The sequence below is a fragment of the Cherax quadricarinatus genome, chromosome 3, assembly GCF_038502225.1.
Source record: "Cherax quadricarinatus isolate ZL_2023a chromosome 3, ASM3850222v1, whole genome shotgun sequence".
NCBI classification, from domain to species: Eukaryota; Metazoa; Arthropoda; class Malacostraca; order Decapoda; family Parastacidae; genus Cherax; species Cherax quadricarinatus.
Window position 1 is genome coordinate 17,125,596 of NC_091294.1, and position 25,406 is coordinate 17,151,001.

Below are 25,406 nucleotides of genomic sequence, written 5' to 3' on the forward strand. Positions count from 1 at the left end.
TCCTGGGATGATGCCTACCTCTCCTACCAAACACCCCAGATTGTTACACCCTCTTCATCATCCTGTCCCTCTCCATCCTCTAAATGCCCAAACTGCCTTATCAACCCCTCCTCAGCCCTCTTGGCTTTTACTCTTGGTGACCCTACATCACATTTTAATTTCTGTGCTCCACATTCTCTACTTAATATTTGCACCACACATTACTTTCAAACCTGACATCTACACTGCCTCTAGTCACCTCACTGCAGCATTTAACCCTTAAACTGTCCAAACGTAGATGCATATTTGCTCGCGTAGTGCTCCGAACATAGATCTACTTTTTATTTTTCATTTTTTCAAATTTGACACAATAGGCCTGAGCCACCTAGACATGAGAGAATTGGTCTGTGCCCTCAGTGTGAGCATTATGAAAAAACTGGGGACACCGGGGTACCGCATGATAACACCAGTTAGTTTCAGCTCTATCTTATTTGTTTATTTATTTATTTTATTTTATGTCTTTGCAAACAGTACATTGAGATTTTGTATTTACAATAGTGGATTGCAATGCAAAGAGTGCCTCTATTATGAAGATTGAGACACTTATGCAGCATATGAGAATCTTTATTCAGGAAACGTTTCGCCACACAGTGGCTTCATCAGTCCAATACAAAGAGGAAGGCGTAAGGAGAGGAGGAGTTTGAGGTAATCAGTCCCTCAGCCTGGAGTCGATGTGTTCAGTCCATCAATCTTGTACATTCTACTAAGGAGTATATCATAGTTGTACAGTAGGATAGTAATTTTTTCATAGTTGTACAGTAGATAAGTGTTCCTCCTTTGTTATGTTCTTATGTTCGATGTGTGGAACAATCTGCCGAGTAGGGTAATAGAGGCTAAGACCTTGGGTAGCTTTAAAAACAGATTGGGCAAATATATGAGTACAAAATGCTGGGTTTGATTAGTACCTGAGGTACTGAAGCAAATTCTTGGGCAGCTTTGAGAGAGGGTTGGACAGCTGCATGGGTGGGACATGCCTTGCATGGGCCAACAGGTCTATTGCAGTGTTCCTCCTGCCTTATGTTATCAACAAACAGGAGTCCAGAGGTTATACTACAGCAGTACACACCATTAGTAAGGCCTCGCTTAGATTATGCAGCTTGCTTCTGGTCTCCTTACTACAGAATAGATTTAAATTCGTTAGAAAACATTCAGAGACGAATGACAAAGTTATACATAGCATTAGAAGTCTTCCGTATGAAGAAAGACTGAAAACACTTAATTTACATTCACTTATACACTTCATTGAAGTGTATAAGTGGATGACGGGCATAAACAAGGGAGACATTAATAAAGTACTGAGGGTGTCGAACCAGGTAAGAACCAGGAATAATGGATTTAAGTTGGATAAATTTAGATTTAGAAAGGACATAGGTAAGTACTGGTTTTCTAACAGAGTTGTAGATGCGTGGAACAGTCTTCCTAGTGGGGTGATAGAGGCTAGAACCTTGGGTAGCTTTAAGAAGAGACTGGACAAATATATGAGTGGGAGGGGCTGGGTTTGATTGGTGTCATGGGGTACGGGAGTTATTTCTTGGGTAGCTTTAGGTAGATGTCGTTTTGGTAAGGACCTGCCTCGTATGGGCCAGTAGGCCTTCTGCAGTGTTCCTACATTCTTATGTTCTTATGTTGCTAGACGAAGAATGAGGGGAGACATGATCGAAGTGTTTAAGTGAAAGATGGGTATTAATATAGGGGATATAAATAAGATGACCTAACGGGCAGTAATATCCAGGATGAACCTGGTCTTGAGGATATCTCTCCAAGAGAGAGCCCGCAATAATAAGAACAATAATAATAGCCCGCAATAATAAGAACAATAATAATAGCCCGCAATAATAAGAACAATAATAATAGCCCGCAATAATAAGAACAATAATAATAGCCCGCAATAATAAGAACAATAATAATGGCCCGCAATAATAAGAACAATAATAATAGCCCGCAATAATAAGAACAATAATAATAGCCCGCAATAATAAGAACAATAATAATAGCCCGCAATAATAAGAATAAGAATAGGAGGGAGCACTGCAACGGGCCTGCTGGCCCATGTGGGGCAGGTCCAAGTCTCCCAGCGGCTTAAGCCAATGCTCTAACCTAGTTAGGTCATATCACATTCACTTAAGAACATAAGAACATAAGAAAGTAGGAACACTGCAGAAGTTGTGCAAGAAAGGTATAAAATACCGACAATATGAAAGTTAAGACACATGTGCAACATCTGGATATCTTTATTGTAGACGTTTCGCCATCCAGTGGCTTTATCAATACAGATTCTAGGACATAATAGGAAGACAGTAGAACTATATACAAAAGATGAGGTAATCAGTCCCTCGGCCTTGGAGTTAGTGTTCACAGCATCGTGGTGGAAGAGAATCTGGAGCAAAGGCAAGAAGACTGGCGGTTATATAGGCGTCAGTGGATAGGGACGGGCAGCAGACGAGGGCAAAGTCACTGGTAGGCGGGATTCCCCAGTGTAAGTAGGTCCTTCCCAAAGAGATGGGGTAGTTGCAGCAGCCGTGAAGAAGGTCTTGTAGATGTCCTGTGAACCAAGATTCCATGATGTTGCAGTGTCTGACAAGTTGTGCAAGAAAGGTATAAAATACCGACAGTATGAAAGTTTAGACACATGTGCAACATCTGGATATCTTTATTGTAGACGTTTTGCCATCCAGTGGCTTTATCAATACAGATTCTAGGACATAATAGGAAGACAGTAGAACTATATACAAAAGATGAGGTAATCAGTCCCTCGGCCTTGGAGTTAGTGTTCACAGCATCGTGGTGGAAGAGAATCTGGAGCAAAGGCAAGAAGACTGGCGGTTATATAGGCGTCAGTGGATAGGGACGGACAGCAGATGAGGGCAAAGTCACTGGTAGGCGGGATTCCCCAGTGTAAGTAGGTCCTTCCCAAAGAGATGGGTTAGTTGCAGCAGCCGTAAAGAAGGTCTTGTAGATGTCCTCTGAACCAAGATTCCATGATGTTGCAGTGTCTGACAAGTTGTGCAAGAAAGGTATAAAATACCGACAATATGAAAGTTAAGACACATGTGCAACATCTGGATATCTTTATTGTAGACGTTTCGCCATCCAGTGGCTTTATCAATACAGATTCTAGGACATAATAGGAAGACAGTAGAACTATATACAAAAGATGAGGTAATCAGTCCCTCGGCCTTGGAGTTAGTGTTCACAGCATCGTGGTGGAAGAGAATCTGGAGCAAAGGCAAGAAGACTGGCGGTTATATAGGCGTCAGTGGATAGGGACGGGCAGCAGACGAAAATTCAGTGTGTGGAAATTAGGAGAAGGTGTGAAGTTAATAAAAGTATTAGTCAGAGGGCTGAAGAGGGGTTGTTGAGGTGGTTTGGTAATTTAGAGAGAATGGATCAAAGTAGAATGACATGGAGAGCATTTAAATCTGTAGGAGAAGGAAGGCAGGGTAGGGGTCGTCCTCGAAAAGGTTGGAAGGAAGGGGTAAAGGAGGTTTTGTGGGCGAGGGGCTTGGACTTCCAGCAGGTGTGCATGAGCGTGTTCGATAGGAGTGAATGGAGACGAATGGTATTTGGGACCTGACGATCTGTTGGAGTGTGAGCAGGGTAATATTTAGTGAAGGGATTCAGGGAAACTAGTTATTTTTATATAGCTGGACTTGAGCCCTGGAAATGGGAAATACAATGCCTGCACTCTAAAGGAGGGGTTTTGGGATATTAGCAGTTTGGAGGGATATGTTGTGTATCTTTATACGTACAGTGGACCCCCGCATAGCGAACTTAATCCGTGCAAGAGGGCTGGTCGTTATGCGAAATGTTCGCTATGCGAATTAATTTTCCCCATAAGAAATAATGGAAATAAAATTAATCCGTGCAAGACACCCAAAAGTATGAAAAAAAAAATTTTTTACCACAAAAAAATGTTAATTTTAGTACACATAAACTGAAAAAGGCATGCACAATTACATGACACTTACTTTTATTGAAGATCTGGTGATGATTGATGGGATGGGAGGAGGGGAGAGAGAGTGTTAGTGTTTAGAAGGGGAATCCCCTTCCATTAACACTTGAGGAGGCAAGTCCTTTTCCGGGGTTACTTCCCTTCTTCTTTTAATGCCACTAGGACCAGCTTCAGAGTCACTGGACTTCTTTCTGTCCATAGAGCTCTGTACCTCCCGTTCCTTTACGATTTGTCTAAAATGGGCCATAACATTGTCATTGAAATAGTCACCAGCACGCCTTGCAACAGCTGTGTCAGGGTGATTTTCATCCATAAAGGTTTGCAGTTCAACCCACTGTGCACACATTTCCTTAATTTTTGAAGTAGGCACAATGGATTCCACAACTGGCATAGGCTTCTCAGGGTTAGCCCCAAACCCTTCAAAATCTTTCTTAATTTCCATACTAATTCTCACCCTTTTTACCACAGGGTTGGCACTAGAAGCTTTCTTGGGGCCCATGGTCACTTATTTTCAACAAACAGAACCGAAAACACTGTAATAATACGAAATATTCCGAGTGTATGCTTGAATGTTACCGCGGAGGCTAGCTGGTAAACAATGGGACAGGCGGCACATGTGAGGCTGGCTGAGGCCACACATTGGACGCGTCTCGGACGAAGTTCGCTGAGCGGGTTTTTGTCTACTATGCGGGGCAAAATTTTAGCGATCAAAGCGTTCGCTATGCGGAATGTTCGCTATGCAAGGCGTTCGCTATGCGGGGGTCCACTGTATATGCTTCTAAACTGTTGTGTTCTGAGCACCTCTGCAAAAACAGTGATTATGTGTGAGTGAGGTGAAAGTGTTGAATGATGATGAAAGTATTTTCTTTTTGGGGATTTTCTTTCTTTTTGGGTCACCCTGCCTCGGTGGGAGACGGCCGACTTGTTGAAAAAAAAAATGATATATTCTCCATGTTCGTCCCTTGTGCAAGATTTATTGATACATTCGAGTTGATTTGAGTAGTATATAGCTGTTCCTCCCCCTTGCTGGTCTGTTCTACAGTTGTGGATGGCCATGTAGCCAGGAATGGTATAGACATCTGTAATATCAGGCTTAAGCCAGGTTTCTGTGAGTGTGATGATTGATATATTGGAATGAAGGGAAATGAGTAATACTGTGAAGTCATCATCATGTTTGCTCAAGGATCTGACATTGTAGTTAAAGATGGTTATGTTATTGTTTGCACTGAGTAATGTCTTTGCTTGTTATGCTGTATAGTAATTGCAGTTGCTGTTTGATTCATGTAATTCATTTTGTAAAAAGTTTACATCAGGATCTAAGCCTGTAATCATGGGATGAGAGTAATTTTACAAACTAGATTTTCTGAGTAAAATCATGGCAAACTCCTGTGATTCGCTCATGCCTCATTGTATTAACACTCTACTATTCTTGGACAGTGAAACAGAATGTGAGTTTAGTGGATTTGGCACTGATATGGCCATTGATGATGAACGAATGGTGAAACTATTGATGACAACCCAGATGACCCTCAGCCCGTCACCTCTGGGGTGGCCAGTGTGGCCACAACAGACCCTCAACCCAGCACCTCTGGGGTTGCTAGTGTTACTACCCAAAGGCAACTCTGCAAGAGAAAATTATCATTTTCCATGCATTATGGTGTTGACAATGGTGAAAGTGCTATAGTTGACGATGATGAAATCATTTTTATACCCATAAAGGATTCATCGAGTGAAAGTGATTATCATTATTCCCCAGTGAAATGTACTTTTAGGCGATGTCGCCTACATTCAGACAGTGTGCCATATGCAGTCGGCAGCAAGGGTCATGGCAGGTCACGATCCAAAGCCCCAGCAACTGATGGTGATAGTGCTCATGAAGGTGAATATGCTGGAATGGAGGAAGAGGGGGGGGACATGGTGCCTGGACCTAGTGGCATGGTGGGTGGGCAGACAAAGGACTGTCTGGCACCCTCTCAACCATGTGCTGCCTCCACTCCTGTCCCTCCTCCTGCTCCCCCACACCCCATGCCACAGGTCCACCCTGCACCATGTGACTGGGAATGGAACTGGACAGAAAGTACACCATTCGTGCCACATCCTTCAATTTTGATGCCAGTGGAAGTAGCATCATGCCACACTGTCCCATCACAAATGAGTCTACAGAGTTAGACTATTTTCAGCTATACTTTGATGAGCCTGATCATGAACCTGATTGTTACCTAGACCAACATGTACTACTGGTATACAATGGACCACACAGGTGTTTCAGAATCGCCACGGCTGCGCAGGTGGAAACATACAACTGTGGCTGAAGTGTATTTATTCCTTGGCACTGTCATGCTTATGCTACTCATGTATAAGAACAATATAGCAAAGTATTGGTCCACAGACCACTTCATCAGCACTTCAATCTTCCGTGACCTTCCTTGCAACAGATTCACTCTGTTGCTACGAATGTTGCACTTTTCAAACAGGAATATGCCAAACCGAAATGATCTCCTATACAAAATCAGGGAATTGTTTATGTATCTGAAGCAGAAATTCAGTGCCTACTTTTATCCATTCAAGAACATTGTTGTTGACGAGTTCTTGATTCTGTTCAAGGGACACCTGTCATTCAAACAATATATACCAAGTAAACATAATTGCTTTGGTATAAAACTCTTAGTGTGTGACTGTGAGACTGGTCTTGTGTTGGATGTTATTATCTACACTCGATGATACCAGGCGCATGTTGGGCATTTCTGGTGATGTTGTTCACAAGATGATGCAGCCATACCATGGCAAGAGTCATGCATTGTTCACAGACAACTGGTATACAAGCCCTATGCTTGCTGATTTCCTCTGTGTGAACAGTACTGATATATATGTGGAACAGTAAGAAGAAGTAGAAAAGACATGCCAAGGTTCATTGGAGGAAGTGTAGTGCAAGCATTTCATGCTAATGACATCATGGCACTGACATGGCATGACAGACGGGATGTGATATTGCTGTCAACCATCCACAGAAACGAGATGGTACAGACAGACAGACTGAGCAAGCTCAGCAATCAACCTCTTGTAAAGCCAGCTGCTGTTATCAACTATATGAACAATATGCGACTAATAAACAAATATGACATGATGATAGGGTTTGTTGACTCTGTGCATAGGAGTCGCAAGTGATATATAAAAGTGTTTTTCCACCATGTGGACATTGCGATGCTCAATGCCTTCAACATGTATGAAATAAAGACAGGGAAGTGACAACGATATGCTGAATTCACCCTCAATGTCATCAAGCAGATAGCAAAAAAGTTTGGTACCATACCTATACCTGCCACTCCACAGCGACCTGTCACCCCACAACCAAAGGGGGAAGTGCCTAACTGGATAATCCCTAACTGTCACTGCCTGATATCAATACCATCTACAATGGACCCTCCCTTTTCGTTGATCTCCGATGTCGCCAATTTCCATTTTCGTCGATATTTTGGTTCCATTTTCTTCGATTTCCTCCATTTTCGTCGATCGTACAGAATCTGTCCAGTGCCCAGTGTGCAGACAAGGCCGCCTTCTCCACACATTCTCAGGCAGTGTAGCATTGTTTCTCAGTGAGTGAACATATCCTGCCAGGTCATATGAAACATTTTGTAATAATCCAATGTTTTTGGCACTTGTTTATTGCATGTGACTGCTAAATAAGCCACCATGGCCCCCCAAAGAAAGCTTCTAGTGCCAGTCCTTTGGTAAAGGAAGTGAGGAACACTAGAAATGAAGAAAGAAATTGTACAAAAATATGATAGTGGCATGCGCATTGCTGAACTCAGCAGGATGTACGGGAAGGTGCCATCAACGATCAGCTCCATTGTTGCAAAGAGAAAAGAAATCATGGAAGCTGATGTTGTGAAAGTGGTGAATGCAATAACCAAACAGAGATCCCAAACAATTGAAGAAGTGGAGAAATTGTTGTTGGTGTGGATCAGAGAGAGAGTTAGCAGGAGATAGTGTCGTGCAGTCGATAATATGGTGATCTCAAAAAAGAAACTGCCTGAAACGAGTGCTGATGTTGGTGAATTTAAGGCCAGCAAAGGTTGGTTCGAAAAATTCAAGAAGCGAAGTGGCATACAGTGTTGTAAGGCATGGTGAGGGTGCCATTTCAGACAAACAAGCGGCTGAAAAATTCATGCAGGAATTCAAAGGTTATGTAGAGGCTGAAAAATTCCAACCTCAACAAGTGTTCAGTTGTGAAGAAACAAGCCTGTTTTACAAGAAAATGCCAAAGAGGACCTACATCACACAGGAGGAAAAGGCACTCCCAGGACACAAGCCTATGAAAGACAGGCTAACTCTCTTGTTGTGTGGTAATGCGAGTGGGGATTTCAAAGTGAAGCCTTTACTGGTGTATCACTCTGAAAATCCCAGTGTTCAAGAAAAACAGTGTTATCAAGAGTAAATTGTGTGTGATGTGGAAGGCTAACAGTAGGGCATGGGTTACTTGGGAAATTTTCCTGAAATGGTTCAATGAAATGTTTGGCCTGAGTGTGAAGAAATACCTCCTGTTTAATGAATTGCCACTCCATTGCCTTCTGTTAATGGACATTGCTCCTGCTCATTCTCCAGACTTGGAAGACCAATTGTCTAAGGAATTCAGCTTTGTAACAGTGAAGTTCTTGCCTCCTAACACCACTCCTCTCATCCAGCCCGTGCCCAGCAGATCATTGCAGGCTTCAAAAAACTGTACACCAAAGCAGTGTTTCAAAGGTGCTTTGACATAACCTCGGACTCTGAATTGACCCTAAGAGAGTTCTGGAAGAATCACTTCAATATCTTCCACTGCATAGGCCTTATAGATAAGGCTTGGCAGGGAGTGACTTCCAGGACGATGAACTCTGCTTGGGGAAAATTGTGGCCAGATTGTATCCAAAAGAAGGATTTTAAAGGGTTTGAGGCTGACCCTGTCAATCCAACACCTGTTGTGCAGTCAATTGTGGCATTCCATGGGGTTGGATGTGAGTGGCGAGGATGTGGAAGAGTTGGTGGAGGACCACAATGAAGAGCTAAGCACTGATGAGCTGCAAGAGCTTCATCTGCAACAGCAACAGACCACAGTTGAGGAACTTGCTTCAGAGGAGGAGGAAAAGAGATGGAAGGTGCCTTCTTCAAAGATTAAGGAGATTTGTGCAATGTGGACTAAAGTGCATTCATTTGTGGAGGAACATCACCCTGAGAAAGCTGTTGCAATCCATGCTGGCAACTTTTACAATGACAATGCCATGTCCCATTTTAGGCAAATCTTAAAGAGATACCAGAAACAGAGCACTCTGGACAGATATTTTGTGAGACACAGGTCCAGTGACTCTCAAGCTGGTCCTAGTGGCATTAGAAAATAAAGGACGGAAGTGACCCCAGATAAGAACATGGTACCTGGACTCCTTATAGAGGGGGATTCCCTTTCTAAAGAATTACCTCTTCCCTCTCCCCTCCTCCCTGTCTTCCATCCATCAACAACAGCCATCAATAAAGGTAAGTGTCATGTTGAATGTTCATTCTTTTGTGCATGTAAATCTATCTTTAAGGTGAAAAAAAAATTTTTTTGTTAATACTTCTGAGTGTCTGGAACAGATTAATTAAATTTACATTATTTCTTATGGGGAAAATGGTTTCTGTTTTCGCTGATTTCCATTTTCGCCGATCGCTCTGGAACAGATTAAACACAAAAACCGAGGGTCCACTGTACTCCAAAGAAGAAATACTCTCAGAAGAGTGTGTTGTGTGTGCTTACACTACACAGCGACCCCAAGTGTGAAACAACACACAATTCATGTGTTAGCAATGTGGCATGGTACTCGGTATGATTCCATGCTTCTTGGAGTATCATACAGTGGTGGACTTCTAGAAACATAAATGGGACCTGGGACCTGTAAATACCTTGTATATATATGTAAACAATAGTATGTGATTGAACCAGGTGTACAAATTCATCTGTCAGTGTGAACATGAATGTTTGTGACAGTATGATTACTAATTCAGTACCAAACATTTGTGTCTCAACAAGAATTGACTATGAAATCAAAAGATCAACAACAAAACATTATCATTATTTTTTATTTTATTATCACACTGGCCAATTCCCACCAAGGCAGGGTGGCCCGAAAAAGAAAAACTTTCACCATCATTCATTCCATCACTGTCTTGCCAGAAGGGTGCTTTACACTACAGTTTTTAAACTGCAACATTAACACCCCTCCTTCAGAGTGCAGGCACTGTACTTCCCATCTCCAGGACTCAAGTCCGGCCTGCCGGTTTCCCTGAACCCCTTCATAAATGTTACTTTGCTCACACTCCAACAGCACGTCAAGTATTAAAAACCATTTGTCTCCATTTACTCCTATCAAACACGCTCACGCATGCCTGCTGGAAGTCAAAGCCCCTCGCACACAAAACCTCCTTTACCCCCTCCCTCCAACCTTTCCTAGGCCGACCCCTACCCCGCCTTCCTTCCACTACAGACTGATACACTCTTGAAGTCACTCTGTTTCGCTCCATTCTCTCTACATGTCCGAACCACCTCAACAACCCTTCCTCAGCCCTCTGGACAACAGTTTTGGTAATCCCGCACCTCCTCCTAACTTCCAAACTACGAATTCTCTGCATTATATTCACACCACACATTGCCCTCAGACATGACATCTCCACTGCCTCCAGCCTTCTCCTCGCTGCAACATTCATCACCCATGCTTCACACCCATATAAGAGCGTTGGTAAAACTATACTCTCATACATTCCCCTCTTTGCCTCCAAGGACAAAGTTCTTTGTCTCCACAGACTCCTAAGTGCACCACTCACTCTTTTCCCATCTATAAATATACAGTGGACCCCCGCTTAACGATCACCTCCAAATGCGACCAATTATGTAAGTGTATTTATGTAAGTGCGTTTGTACGTGTATGTTTGGGGGTCTGAAATGGACTAATCTACTTCACAATATTCCTTATGGGAAAAAAATTCGGTCAGTACTGGCACCTGAACATACTACTGGAATGAAAAAAGTTCGTTAACCGGGGGTCCACTGTATTAAACAACCACAGTGACATCACACATCCTTGTCTAAGGCCTACTTTTACTGGGAAATAATTTCCCTCTTTCCTACCTACTCTAACTTGAGCCTCACTATCCTCATAAAAACTCTTCACTGCTTTCAGTAACCTACCTCCTACACCATACACCTGCAACATCTGCCACATTGCCCCCCTATCCACCCTGTCATACACCTTTTCCAAATCCATAAATGCCACAAAGACCTCTTTAGCCTTATCTAAATACTGTTCACTTATGTGTTTCACTGTAAACACCTGGTCCACACACCCCCTACCTTTCCTAAAGCCTCCTTGTTCATCTGCTATCCTATTCTCCGTTTTACTCTTAATTCTTTCAATAATAACTCTACCATACACTTTACCAGGTATACTCAACAAACTTATCCCCCTATAATTTTTGCACTCTCTTTTGTCCCCTTTGCCTTTATACAAAGGAACTATGCATGCTCTCTGCCAATCCCTAGGTACCTTACCTTCTTCCATACATTTATTAAATAATTGCACCAACCACTCCAAAACTATATCCCCACCTGCTTTTAACATTTCTATCTTTATCCCATCAATCCTGGCTGCCTTACCCCCTTTCATTTTACCTACTGCCTCACGAACATTATCATCATAACATAAAAACAACAGAAAATAGAAAATTGGAAAAAAAAAACGATAAATGTTTATTGTTTCTGCAAGCGGCAGTGCTCCATGTTGCCGACACCTAATCATTTAGCACCAACTTTGCGGGCTTGTATCTCGGTAAGTACTGGCCCTAACATTCTTTTTTCATCATATAACATATATAAAAATGCTCTCTTCATTAAAAAAAAAAATTGTTTTTTCTTCAAAATATTCGGAGCGCTACGCGAGTGAATGTAGATCTATGTTTGGACAGTTTAAGGGTTAAAACCCATGCCTCACAACCATATAAAAGTGTTGGTACCACTATACCCTGCTACTAAGTATAGTGGTACCAGCCTGATAAGGCATGTTAGAAACCTCTAAAAAGTGTTAAGGTATGAAGTGAGACTAGTCCCATAACTAATGGAAATGAGCTATGAGTAGAGTTAATTTTTTAATTAGAGTATGACTAGCAGAGGGAGGAGAGGCAGCAGATGAGGGTGCAAATACAGAAAGAAGGGCACATGTAACAAATAGAAAGTGAGATGATTGGCCTGCCACTCTTGGTTAGGAGTAGGTACAGGCAAGCCCTGCTTTACAGTGTTTTGCTATTAAAGTCTTTTTCAGTTATACCCATTCTTCATTTATTTAGACTCCCTCTAATAAATATATTCACCACTCACTAAGCTAAGGATGAAAATATTTTAAGGTAAATAATATGTGTATACTCTATATGCATTTTTTAGGCCTATCTATATTGCTCATTTAATATATGATAGTGTATACATGTTATCAGGCTTTTATATATTTTGAAAGTGAAGAAAGGCTATGATTCACTTTACAGCAATTTTTGTTTTACAACAGTAGCCCAGAACCTAACCTGCACCCCTGCTTTTTACTGGGTATATCTTGCACTTTCATATCTCTCACTCTAGTATGTGATGACAGTGGACAGATTTAAGACAAGGCCCTCAAGTACTTTCCAGGTATATATTATTATGTATCTCTCCTCCATGTCAGTGAGTACATATTTAAGGCTAACACATTCCCAGTAATTTGAATGCTATATTGGTTTTATGCAGGCCATTAACAGTCTCTGTATCTGTTTCAACTCACATATTTCTCCTGCCCAGAATGACCTCCCAGTTTCATATAGAGATATTCCATTCTCAGATTATAACTGTCTTCGCAACTATTGGCAACACCATTGGTCCATTATGACTCATAACAAATTATATTCCATCAAGCCAAGTTTAGGTGTCTGGCCTTCTTATCATTGATGCCAAGACTTGGGGACTATGTAATATATGTACATATATCAATTGATACTAAGAAACAGCCAGTAAAACCACAAAAGATGCTCTAGAAAATGCCTCAAAATCTCTATTTTAACCCTTTGACTGTCGAGACCCCTGCTCACAAACTTGCTCTTAGTGTCAAAGAATTTAAAAAAAAAAATATTTTTCTTATGAAATGATAGAGAATCTTTTCCCGATGGTAATGGCACCAAAAGTACAAAATTTGATTGAAAACTTATGGAATTACACTGTCACAAAGTAAGCAATCTCGGCGATATTTACGCATCGGTGATTTCGTCCACTTTGAGCCCTATTTTCAGCCAATTCCAATGTTCCAGTCAACCAAACTCATAGCTATTTCTTTAGAACTCCATTTGTTCTATCGATTGAGTACAAGAAATCGCCAATTTACCGATTTCAAGTACCCGATAGTGTGATCAGAAATTGGCAATTTGGCCAATTTCACACAAATTAAAAAAGATGCCAATTTCAAAATAGGGTCCAGAATGAACAATGCAGACATTCCTGGCACTAAAATAACGTTTTCTTTGTTCATCAGTCATGTCTCCAGGCCGTTCTTATATTACTATTGCTTTCTATTTTGAATTTTTATTCACACAAAAAAATAGAAGATTTACTGTTATGCAGACTACTGCATTATTGTAATAATTGTATAAATAATGTCAACCCATTTGTGACTGTGTATTAGAATGGCTAGTTGGACACTTATTGGACAGTGACATCATTTGTTTACTCTTGAACATCGGCAAAAATCAAACATTTCCGCTACTTTGAGCTCAACTTCAAGGTCTTTTTCATCTTGAAACCAATCAAAATCATCTCAATTTCTGTAATATGGCTTCCATTCTATCAAATGAGACCAAGAAAACGAGAATACAACTATAAATACTGTGCGAAAATGCACCTCAAAGTCGGTGTTTTAATCCATAAACATGGTTGGAGTTTTTTTTTTCTCATTATGTAATGTGTGCTGCAGGACTTTTTTTTATACTGCGCACTCTGACCACACAGACCCCTTCTCTCACATGTGGGCCTACCAGCTTTCTCCCACTTGATTTGAAGCTGCTAGAATTTTGGAGTATACTGTAAATACGTCAAAAACACTGGCTCGTAAGACGTATATATACATCAGAAATGGTCAAAGGGTTAAACCAAACACAATGTCAGAGGTTTGCCTTTTCTCATCATGCATTGCATGAGGCAGATTTTTTTTTTTTTTTTTTTTTTTTTTTTTCTTTGTGTGTGTGTGTGTGTGTGTGTGTGTGTGTGTGTGTGTGTGTGTGTGTGTGTGTGTGTGTGTGTGTGTGTGTGTGTGTGTGTGTATTGTGCACACCCACCGTACAGCCTCATTGTCTCGAGTCTAGGCCAAAATTTACCGCTCAAAGCATATTTAAGGGTGCTGTGCTCAATATGTAGATCTTTGTACAATACAGTGAAATTTCTTCCTTTTCCTTCACACTTCATATGGCTCATCCAATACCCTTACCACACCCACTAACTTATACTCACATCCTTCCCACACCCCTCTACAACTCACACCTACATCCTTCCCACACCCCTCTACAACTCACACCTACATCCTTCCCGCACCCCTCTACAACTCACTCATATCCTTCCTATGGCCCTCTACAGCTTACACCTACATCCTTCCCACACCCCTTTGCAACTCACACTTACATCCTTCCCACACCCCTCTACAACTCACACCTACATCCTTCCCACACCCCTCTACAACTCACACCTACATCATTCCTATGCCCCTCTATAACTCACACCTACATCTTTCCTACATCCCTCTACAACTCACACCTACATCCTTCCCACACCCCTCTACAGCTCACACCTACATCCTCCCCACACCCCTCTTCAATTCACATCTACATCCTTCTCATCCTTACAAATCATCATATTTTACACACCACACACATTCACATACCCTCTACTGGTACCTGAACCATTTCACATTTAATGTTGACAAATGCAAAGTTCTAAATGTTGGACAGGTAAATAACCATGCCACATATAAACTAAATAATGTAGATCTTAATACTACTGATTGCGAAAAGGATTTAGGAGTTCTGGTTAGCAGTAATCTAAAACCAAGACAACAGTGCTTTAGGGTTCGCAATAAAGCTAACAGAATTCTGGCTTCATATCTAGAAGTATAAATAATAGAAGTCCTCAGGTTGTTCTTCAACTCTATATATCCTTGGTTAGGCCTCATTTAGACTATGCTGCTCAGTTCTGGTCACTGTATTACAGAATGGATATAAATGCTCTGGAAAACGTACAGAGGAGGATGACAAAGATGATCCCATGTATCAGAAATTTTCCCTATGAGGATAGACTGAGGGCCCTGAATCTGCACTCTCTCGAAAGGCATAGAATTAGGGGGGATATGATCGAGGTGTGTAAATGGAAAACAGGAATAAATAAAGGGGATGTAAATAGCGTGCTGAAAATTTCCAGCCAAGACAGGACTCGCAGCAGTGGTTTCAAGTTGGAAAAATTCAGATTCAGAATGGATATAGGAAAGCACTGGTTTGGTAATAGAGTTGTGGATGAGTGGAACAAACTCCCTAGTACAGTTATTCAAGCTAAAACGTTGTGTAGTTTTAAAAATAGGTTAAATAAATACATGAGTGGGTGTGGGTGGGTGTGAGTTGGACCTGACTAGCTTGTGCTGCTGGGTCTGGTGCAGTGCTCCATCCTTGAGTGGAGATGATCAGACTGGGTGGGTCTTTGGGCTAATCCGGGGGGGGGGGGGTCATTGGGCTAATCCCGGGGGGGGGCATGGACCTGCTCCGCATGGGTCAGTAGGCCTGTTGCAATGTTCCTTCTTTCTTATGTTCTTATGTTAATATTTGACTTTTTATTTATTTTCAGGTTACAGGATTACAATCGGCATCTTCTGACTCCTTTTGGAATGGACAGTGCCCGAGGACTTAATGGCATTTGGCCAAAGTACGATCTTAAACACGTAAGCGAATCTGTCAGAAAAATGATTCCAAATCCCATTGTGATGAAGCTTTGATGCATGTTTGTAGAGGAAGCAGTGCATCTCGATGGTGCTGTGAGGCAGTATTTTTTTTTTTCTTTTTCTTTTTTCTTTTTTTTTCAAATATTTTATTTGTTTTAAACATCTTAATCTTCTCTGGTATTCTCTCTTTCCCACCTAACATTAAAATATTTGTGGCATTTTGTGTAATCTTTATCATTCCAAGTTATTGGTTTACAGTATTCCAGGTAATATGTATATTTTCACTGCATTTCCTTCTATTGAACAGAAGGATTCTTATGTTTAATAGTGTTCTTTGTTAAACTGCAACTGCACATAACTTGGGCATTGCAAAAATTATTATATAATTTTTATAAGAAATTTCACTTGTGTAATGTATTTTTGTAAATCAAAGTTTGTCTTTTAACACTCATAGTATCCCTTCAAATGTATTTAAACTGATTGAACCATGATTTTGGGTCGTGCCACTTATCGCAGTTGGTCCTCATCTCCATACCCCTTCTTCCTTCATGTGTAATTTTGTGTGTAAAAATTAAAAAAAAAAATCCTCTTTATTGAAATAGGAAAATTGAGTAACTAGTTTTCATTCTTAACTTTATTATTTTTGACCATTCAAAAGAGTTTGTTTAAAACTCGGTTACAGCTGGCTTAATCTTCAAAACTAGTCCATTTTACTTGGAGCCGATGCACAAACCATTATTTGCCTTTATTCAGCCCAAATCTTGTCTAAGCAAGACTATGGAGACAGTATGGTATATTCATCAGATTAGTCATCTACTTTTAATTAACTTAAAACTATTTATCATCAGGGATTATGCTTACATCTAGGAGCTTTTTTATCTTTCCCAAATGAGGCCCTGTATAGAAAGGCAAACATCCCTTTTCTTTTTCACTTCCATTCAACGAACCTCTTGCATATGGAATGGTCACAGATGTTAGCAAGTTTTATTTTGTCGGTTTTGTTTATGATGACCATTTAATTTCTGTGTTCAGACTCAAATAACCTCTCTTACTTTATCACCTTCATACATTCGTCCCATATCCTATTTTTTCTGTACTTCGTTGAAAGTCCCAGTTTTTCAGGATTGTTCCTCTTCCCTCCCATGCCCAAAGGTTTACATTCCTGCTACGAACTCTCACTCTTCACATTTAGATTCTGTGGCATTGTACACTAGCAGCTCCAGATCCCCTATTTTTTACAAATAGAGTAATCCAAAGGCATTTTCATATCAGAGTTATATGCAAAGCTCAACTCCATGGGGAAGTGGAACAGAATTCTTCCTCTGTAAGCCATGCGCGTCGTAAGAGGTGACTAAAATGTCAGGAGCAAGGAGCTAGTAACCCCTTCTCCTGTATACATTATACATTACTAAATTTTAAAAAGAGAAACTTTCATTTTTCTTTTTAGGTCACCCTTCTCAGTGGGTTACGGCCAGCTCATTGAAAAAAAAATACAGAACTCAATGCTATTATACACGTTGCAACTATGTTTACCCCTTCATTATTGTTTTAGACTAAGAAAGGTCATTACAAGCTATGAAGAAGAATGTCCCCCCACATCCCATAGTACAATGTATGTAACTTTGGTTACACTGCATTACTAGGAAACATACACAAATTATTTTGTTGCTGGGTCCTTAGAGACTTGGGAGGAATCACTGACAATCATAATAACAATCACAAAAACTCACCCAGTCACTCCACCATTTGTCATCTATCAATCTTCCACTGAAGGGGTACCATTTTAAGACAACTTTCCAATAATTTCTCTTCAAAATTAGGTTGGAGCATAACAAATTGTTCTCCATTAAACCATGATTATATTCCTGGCTATCTTTCCACTGTTGTTGTTTGTGGGAAACTACTATTATATGAGTGTAAAGTGGACATATGGATACATCATTAACCCTTTGGGGGTCGCCAGGCCCTCTCAGAGACTTGTTCTCAGGGTTGCCAAAATTTAAAAAAAAAAATTATTTTCTCTTATGAAAAGATGGAGAATCTTTTCCCTATCATAATGACACCAAAAGTATGAAATCTGATGGAAAACTTATGGAATTATGCTCTTGTGAAGTTAGCGGTCTCGATGATGTTTACGCATCGGCAATTTTGCCCACTTTGAGCCCTATTTTCAGCCAATTCCAATGTACTAGTCGACAAAAATCATAACTATTTTGCTAGAACTCCATTTTTCCTATCGAATGAGTACAAGAAACCACCCATTTACCAATTTCAACTATCCAATAAAGTGGTCAGAATTTAACAATTTTGCCAATCTCACACAAATTTCAAAAGATGCCAATTTCTGAATAGGGTCCAGAATAAACAAGAAAGACATTCCTGGCACAAAAATAACAAGTTCTCTGTTCGTCAGTCACATCCCCAGGCCCCTCTTATATTTCTTTGGCTTTCCAAAGTCGCTGTTTTATTCCAAAAACATGGTCAAAGTTTTTTTTCTCATTACGCACTGTGTGCTGCAGGATTTTTTTTATACTGCGCACACTGACCACGTAGACCCATTCTTTCATATGTAGGCCTACCAGCTTTCTCTCACTAGATTTGAGGGCTCTAGAATTTAGGAGTACTAGTACGTCAAAAACCCTGGGGCGTAAGCCGTACTTGTACGGCCGAAACCCCCAAAGGGTTAAGGGATGCCTAATGCCTTTCTGCGAAGACTGTCCTATCTGTCAGGTCATGTAGAATCCACTTTTGACATCTACAATTCTCAGACTTACTCTCACTAACTGCTTTTTGCTCCTCATATGGGTCCCATCTTCAAAACAGACTCACTCTGTGACTAGCAACAATTAACCTATTACATAAACTACGATATTTTTTTTTTTTAACGCATTGGCTATTTCCCATTGAGGCAGGGTGACCCGAAATAGAAGAAATGCTTTCATCATCATTGACTCCATCACTGTCTTGCCAGAGGCATGCCAACATTACAGTTCAAAAACTGCAACATATCGACACACTTTCAGAGTGCAGACACTGTACTTTCCACCTCCAGAACTCAAGTCTGACTAACCAGTTTCCCAGAATCCCTTCATAAGTATTACTTTTCTCACACTCCAACAGCACATCAAATTATAAAAACCACACACAAAACCTCCTTTACCCTCTCCCTCCAACCCTTCCGAGGATGACCTCTCTCCCTGCCGTCCTTCCACCACAGATTTATACACACTCCAAGTCATTCTATTTTGTTCCATCCTCTTTAAGTGTCAGAACCATCTCAACAACCCCTCCTCAGCCCTCTGGATAATACCTTTAGAAACCCTATACCTAATCTTCAAGCAACATATTCTCTGCAATAATATTCACTCCATGAATTGTCCTCACACTACATCTTCACTGCCTCCAGCCTTCTCCTTGTTACAACATTCATCACCCATGCCTCACACCCATGTAAGAGCATTGGTACCACTATACTTTCACACAGTCCCCTCTTTGCTTCCATGGATAACATTTTTTTATCTCTACAGATTCCTCATTACACCACTCACCTTTTTTTCCCCTGTCAATTCTGTGGTTCACCTCATCTTACATAGACCCATCTGCTGACAAGTCCACTCCCAAATATCTGAAAACATTCACTTCCTCCATATTCCCTCCAATCTGATATCCAATCTTTCATTACCAAAATTTTTTTATCCTCATTACCTTGCTCTTTCCTATGCTCACTCTTAATTTCCTTCTCTTACGTACCCTCCCAAATTTGTTCACCAGCTTCTCTTCAGAATCTCCCTAAAGCAGTGTCATCAGCAAAAAGCAACTGTGACAACTTCCACTTTTTGTTAGATTCTTTATCTTTTAATCCCACACTTCTTTCCAACACCCAAGCATGATGTGTTTTTATTGTTCATTTTCTTGTAATCCCTAATTCTACTAGCCCCCATAAACTTTACATACTCATCACAATAGCACTCTGACCCATGAAGAATAAATAAAAGTACAAATATTGTACTCCAATCATTTAATAGGAAAGGTAGCATTTATGAAGTATCATGAAAGGATTTAGGGAAACTGATTAGCAAGACTTGAATTTTGGAAGTGGAAAGTACAGCACCTGCACTCCATAAATGGAGCTGTTGTGGCTCAGTCACCTGAATTGTTTTGTTTGCACACTTCAATCAAGACTGCTATCGAATCGGTGATGGTGAATGTGTTTCCTTATTTGGATTACCGTATCTTAGTGGGAATATCAGCTGTAGTAAAGAAAATGGAAAGTACAGATCATTTATTTTGATGCTAACGTTAATAGTTAATGTATTAATAATATGAAGGTTATTTAGGCAACTTGCAGGCCTGGTTGTCAATCTTATGAGTCCTGGGAGAAGCACAGGAATACATGAGTAAAAAATTAAATTAATAATCCACCCCCACTCAGATTAAAGTTTCTAATAATCAGTTTGAACTAACTGAATCTGAAGCATTTAGTTCCTTTGTTAATGTGTTTAAAAAAGATTACCATAAATAAAATCAGTGTAAGCAGATAAATTACTTGGAGCATATCTGGATTAATGGTATATACCACATCTTAATTTTTCCTAACATGTAACTGTAGTAAGAAATTTCCTGAACAGTTGGCAGGAAAATTAAATGTTTTCATATAATAGAAGGCTTGGTATGTACTGAAAGTATGAAATAATACAGGAATATGTTGTGTTAAAGAATATCTGTATATACTCTTACTGTTTTGAGGACAAGAAGGTTCTAGTATACTGGAAGTAGTCTTACTATTACATTGGACTATATATTTTAGAGGTTTGTTTTTGCACTTAATTTCAAAGTATATTTTTTTTAAGTATTTTCTTGTTATTCCCCCGTTAAGTAACCCTTTTAGGTTTAGTGCTTAATTTGATTACTGATATATTATTATTATCCTCCATTAAGTATTCAGTCACTATTCAGCAAGTTAATTTGAGCAAATGTAAGTAGTTTAGAATTCAAATACAGCATATTCGACTACAGATAACTCAAGAATAAATACTGAACTCACATAAATTAAGGTTAAATTATATTTCAAGTCTTTGTGATAACAACCATTAACTATAGTAATTTACAAAAAAAAAAAATCCCCAATGAATGGTAAACAGGAATGTAAAAATCTGTACGTTACTCTACATCCAATCTCAATACTGTAGTTTCATTTTATGCTGTATGTACTTAAATCACAGATAATAGTATTTATGTAGATTTGATATATTTAGATAAATGCATATTACATAAAATATTTTTTTATATTTTCAGAAGTAATTGCAATATTTTCAAGTTATCATGTACAGTTAGTTAATTGTAGTGTATAAAATGAAGACAATAAGTTATCTTTGTAACTACTGTATCATCTTACCTCAGCATGAGTGATCCTACATAAAAACAAGCTACCTATGTTCTCAAAGTTCAATAAATATGTGTAATACAGCAAACCTCAATTAGTACGAATGTGAATAGTACGGAATTCGATTTGGTATAAATTATAAAATTATAGCAGACCATATTTAACACAGATCAAAAGTCATGCCACAGCTTGTTATCTTGCACATGTTTATAGTGCTACATTATATTTTATTATTTTTTTTAACATGTCGGCACTCATCCCACAAAGTTTATGCAGTCCTGATATTATATTTTAAATTTTGATAAAGTACCCTTGGCAAATTTGAACAAATGGAAAAATACTTATAGTACCAATAATGCAAATGCAAAAAAAAAAAAAAAAAAAAAAAAAAAAGAGGTTTGTTTACATTAGCATCTCTTTGGGTCTCTTTACAGCAGTGAAAGAAAATGGAGTTCATATGTAAACTGAAGAAACTTTTATTGCAAGCAGTGGTTGATTTGACTGTTTTAGAAATTGAATTTAGTTGTTAAAATTACTGGCACATCTGCCAGTGCAGATAAAGCTGTTGTTGAAGAAGTAACAGACATTAGACAGCAGCTTAGTTTCCATGAACTGTACTACAAATGTCCATGACTTACTTGAATCAGAATTGGAAGAAATAACCAATGGAGATGTTATGTAGATCAGCAGTAAAAATGTAATAATGTTTGTCTGACATTTTTGGGTTATTCTGGTGAGTAATTTATGCATGTTTCTATGTATGATACTTATGTACCTGTACACAAATACAGTATTTACATTGGAGTGGGAACAGTTACCATACATTTTGTTATAACAGCTTCGAATAGTACGAATTCAATTAATATGATTGTTTATCGGGATTCATTATTCGTGCTAATCAAGTCTTTGCTGTATTTTATAAATACATTCTGTACTTGTATATAAAAAAAGCTATTTTGAGAAGAGTAAACTGTTGTGATTTGTATATGCATTTCTGCTGTATTTTGAGGCAGTTTTTAAATTTTGTTTGTTTATAATACTCTGTATTTACACTGGGGTTGAATTATGTAACAGTGTTAATCAGAATGAATATTGCCTAATGGACAGATATACTCTGATGAAATTTCAAAAAAGTAATGTTCCATGTATAAGTTTACAAATTAATATAGCTTATTTGAATAAAAATTGTGTTTCTCTTCCTTTAACATGAGCACAATTCAAGATATAACCACTTGACTAGAAGTTTTCTTAGCACCCTTTCACAAATGTGGTTGCACTGTATGACTGTAGGTTTAGCATTTCTTTTTTGATTATAATAATTCACAAATGTGGACAACATTCAGGGCAATTCTATGTCCTTGTTTTAAAGTGCTCAGCTAGTCACTTAGGAGAATTGTCTATATCCCTCCTACATAATCTTGTCTCTTTACAGTTGTCTATATCCCTCCTATATAATCTTGTCTCTTTACAGTTGTCTTCACCTTTAGGTCTCATACTAATATACTTTCTTCAGGTAGTAAGCAAGCCTAAAACAGCAGCCTTGTCATGGTGATGGATTTTCATTGCTCCAATGACCTATAGGCATCGTAGGTGTACTCACCTAATTGTACTCACCTAATTGTGGTTGCAGGGGTCGAGACTCAGCTCCTGGCCCCGCCTCTTCACTGATCGCTACTGGATCCTCTCTCTCTCTGCTTCCTGAGCTTTGTCATACCTCTTCTTAAAACTATGTATGGTTCCTGCCTCCACTACTTCACTTGCTAGGCTATTCCACTTGCTGACAACTCTATGACTGAAGAAATACTTCCTAACGTCCCTGTGACTCGTCTGAGTCTTCAGCTTCCAGTTGTGACCCCTTGTCCCTGTGTCCCCTCTCTGGAACATCCTATCTCTGTCCACCTTGTCTATTCCCCGCAGTATCTTGTATGTCGTTATCATGTCTCCCCTGACCCTTCTGTCCTCCAGTGTCGTCAGTCCGATTTCCCTTAACCTTTCCTCGTACGACATTCCCTTGAGCTCTGGGACTAGCCTTGTTGCAAACCTTTTACTTTCTCTAGCTTCTTGACATGCTTGACCAGGTGTGGGTTCCAGACTGGTGCTGCATACTCCAGTATGGGCCTAACATACACAGTGTACAGTGTCTTGAACGATTCCTTATTAAGGTATCGGAACGCTATTCTCAGGTTTGCCAGGCGCCCGTATGCTGCAGCGGTTATTTGGTTGATGTGTGCCTCCGGTGATGTGCTCGGTGTTATGGTCACCCCAAGGTCTTTCTCCCTGAGTGAGGTCTGTAGTCTTTGTCCACCTAGCCTATACTCTGTCTGCGATCTTCTTTGCCCCTCCCCAATCTTCATGACTTTGCATTTGGCTGGATTGAATTCGAGAAGCCAGTTACTGGACTACATGTCCAGCCTCTCCAGGTCTCTTTGCAGTCCTGCCTCATCCTCGTCCGATTTAATTCTTCTCATCAACTTCACGTCATCTGCGAACAGGGACACTTCAGAGTCTATTCCTTCCATCATGTCGTTCACATATATCAAAAATAGCACTGGTCCTAGAACTGACCCCTGTGGGACCCTGCTCGTAACAGGCGCCCACTGTGATACCTCTTCACGTACCATGACTCGTTGCTGCCTCCCTGTCGGGTATTTCCTTATCCATTGCAGTGCCCTTCCTTTTACGTGTGCCTGATCCTCCAGCTTCTGCACTAATCTCTTGTGGGGAACTGTGTCAAAGGCCTTCCTGCAGTCTAGGAAAACGCAATCTACCCAACCCTCTCTCTCGTGTCTTACTTCTGTTACCTTGTCATAAAACTCCAGGAGGTTTGTGATACAAGATTTGCCTTCCATGAACCCATGCTGGTTTTCATTTATAATCTTGTTCCTTTCCAGGTGTTCGACCACTCTCCTCCTGATAATCTTCTCCATGACTTTGTACACAATACATGTCAGAGACACAGGTCTGTAGTTTAGTGCCTCGTTTCTGTTTCCTTTCTTAAATATGGGGACTACATTAGCTGTCTTCCATTTCTCAGGTAGTTGCCCAGTTTCAAGGGATGTGTTGAAGATTGTGGTTAGAGGCACACACAGCATCTCTGCTCCTTCTCTAAGGACCCATGGGGAGATGTTGTCCAGTCCCATCGCCTTTGAGGTGTCAAGGTCACTTAAGAGCTTCTTCACCTCCTCCTCAGTTGTTCGTATGTCATCCAACACTTGTTGGTATATTCCCTCTTGATGTTCCCTTCTGTGCTGTCTTCCCACAGCCCTTCCTGTCTCTACTGTAAAAACTTCCTTAAATCTCCTGTTCAGCTCCTCACATACCTCCTGATCATTTCTTGTGAGTTCTCCACCTTCTGTCCTTAATCTGATCACCTGGTCTTTGACTGTTGTCTTCCTCCTGATGTGGCTATACAACAGTTTCGGGTCAGTCTTGATTCTTGATGCTATGTCATTTTCATACTGTCGCTGGGCCTCCCTCCTTACCTGTGCGTACTCATTCCTGGCTCTGCGACTGATCTCCCTATTTTCGTGTGTTCTCTGCTTTCTGTACATTTTCCATTCTCTATTGCACTTTGTTTTTGCCTCCTTACACCGTCGGGTAAACCAGGGGCTTGTTCTGGTCTTCCCGTTGTTACTGTTGCCCTTGGGAATGAACCTTTCCACTGCCTCCTTGCATTTTGTTGCTACATATTCCATCATTTCATTTACTGGCTTTCCTGCCAGTTCTCTGTCCCACTGGACCTCCCACAGGAAGTTCTTCAACCCTGTGTAGTCCCCTCTTTTATAGTCAGGCTTTTCCCATTCTACTCCTGTTATTCTCTCCACTTGCAGCTCTACTATGTATTCAAAGCACAGAACCACGTGGTCGCTAGCTCCTAGGGGACTCTCATACTTGATGTCCTCAATGTCTGAGCTGCCCAGGGTGAACACAAGGTCCAATCTTGCTGGTTCATCCTCCCCTCTCACTCTGGTAGTGTCCTTAACATGTTGGTGCATGAGGTTTTCCAGCACCACGTCCAACATCCTGGCTCTCCATGTTTCGG

At 40.2% G+C, this 25,406-nt stretch overlaps 1 protein-coding gene across 6 annotated transcripts in view; it reads left to right on the forward strand.

Moving 5' to 3' along the window:
- LOC128706573 (transmembrane protein 135) overlaps positions 1-22,549 on the forward strand; it is a 211,907-nt gene extending 189,358 nt beyond the window's left edge. For all 6 annotated transcript variants that reach the window (XM_070090476.1, XM_070090443.1, XM_070090458.1 and 3 more), the window contains one exon: positions 15,888-22,549. In XM_070090476.1, the coding sequence (XP_069946577.1) occupies positions 15,888-16,035 (148 nt within the window). In that variant the 3' untranslated portion in view covers positions 16,036-22,549. The remainder of the gene's footprint in view (positions 1-15,887) is intronic.
- Positions 22,550-25,406: the final 2,857 nt, after the last annotated feature.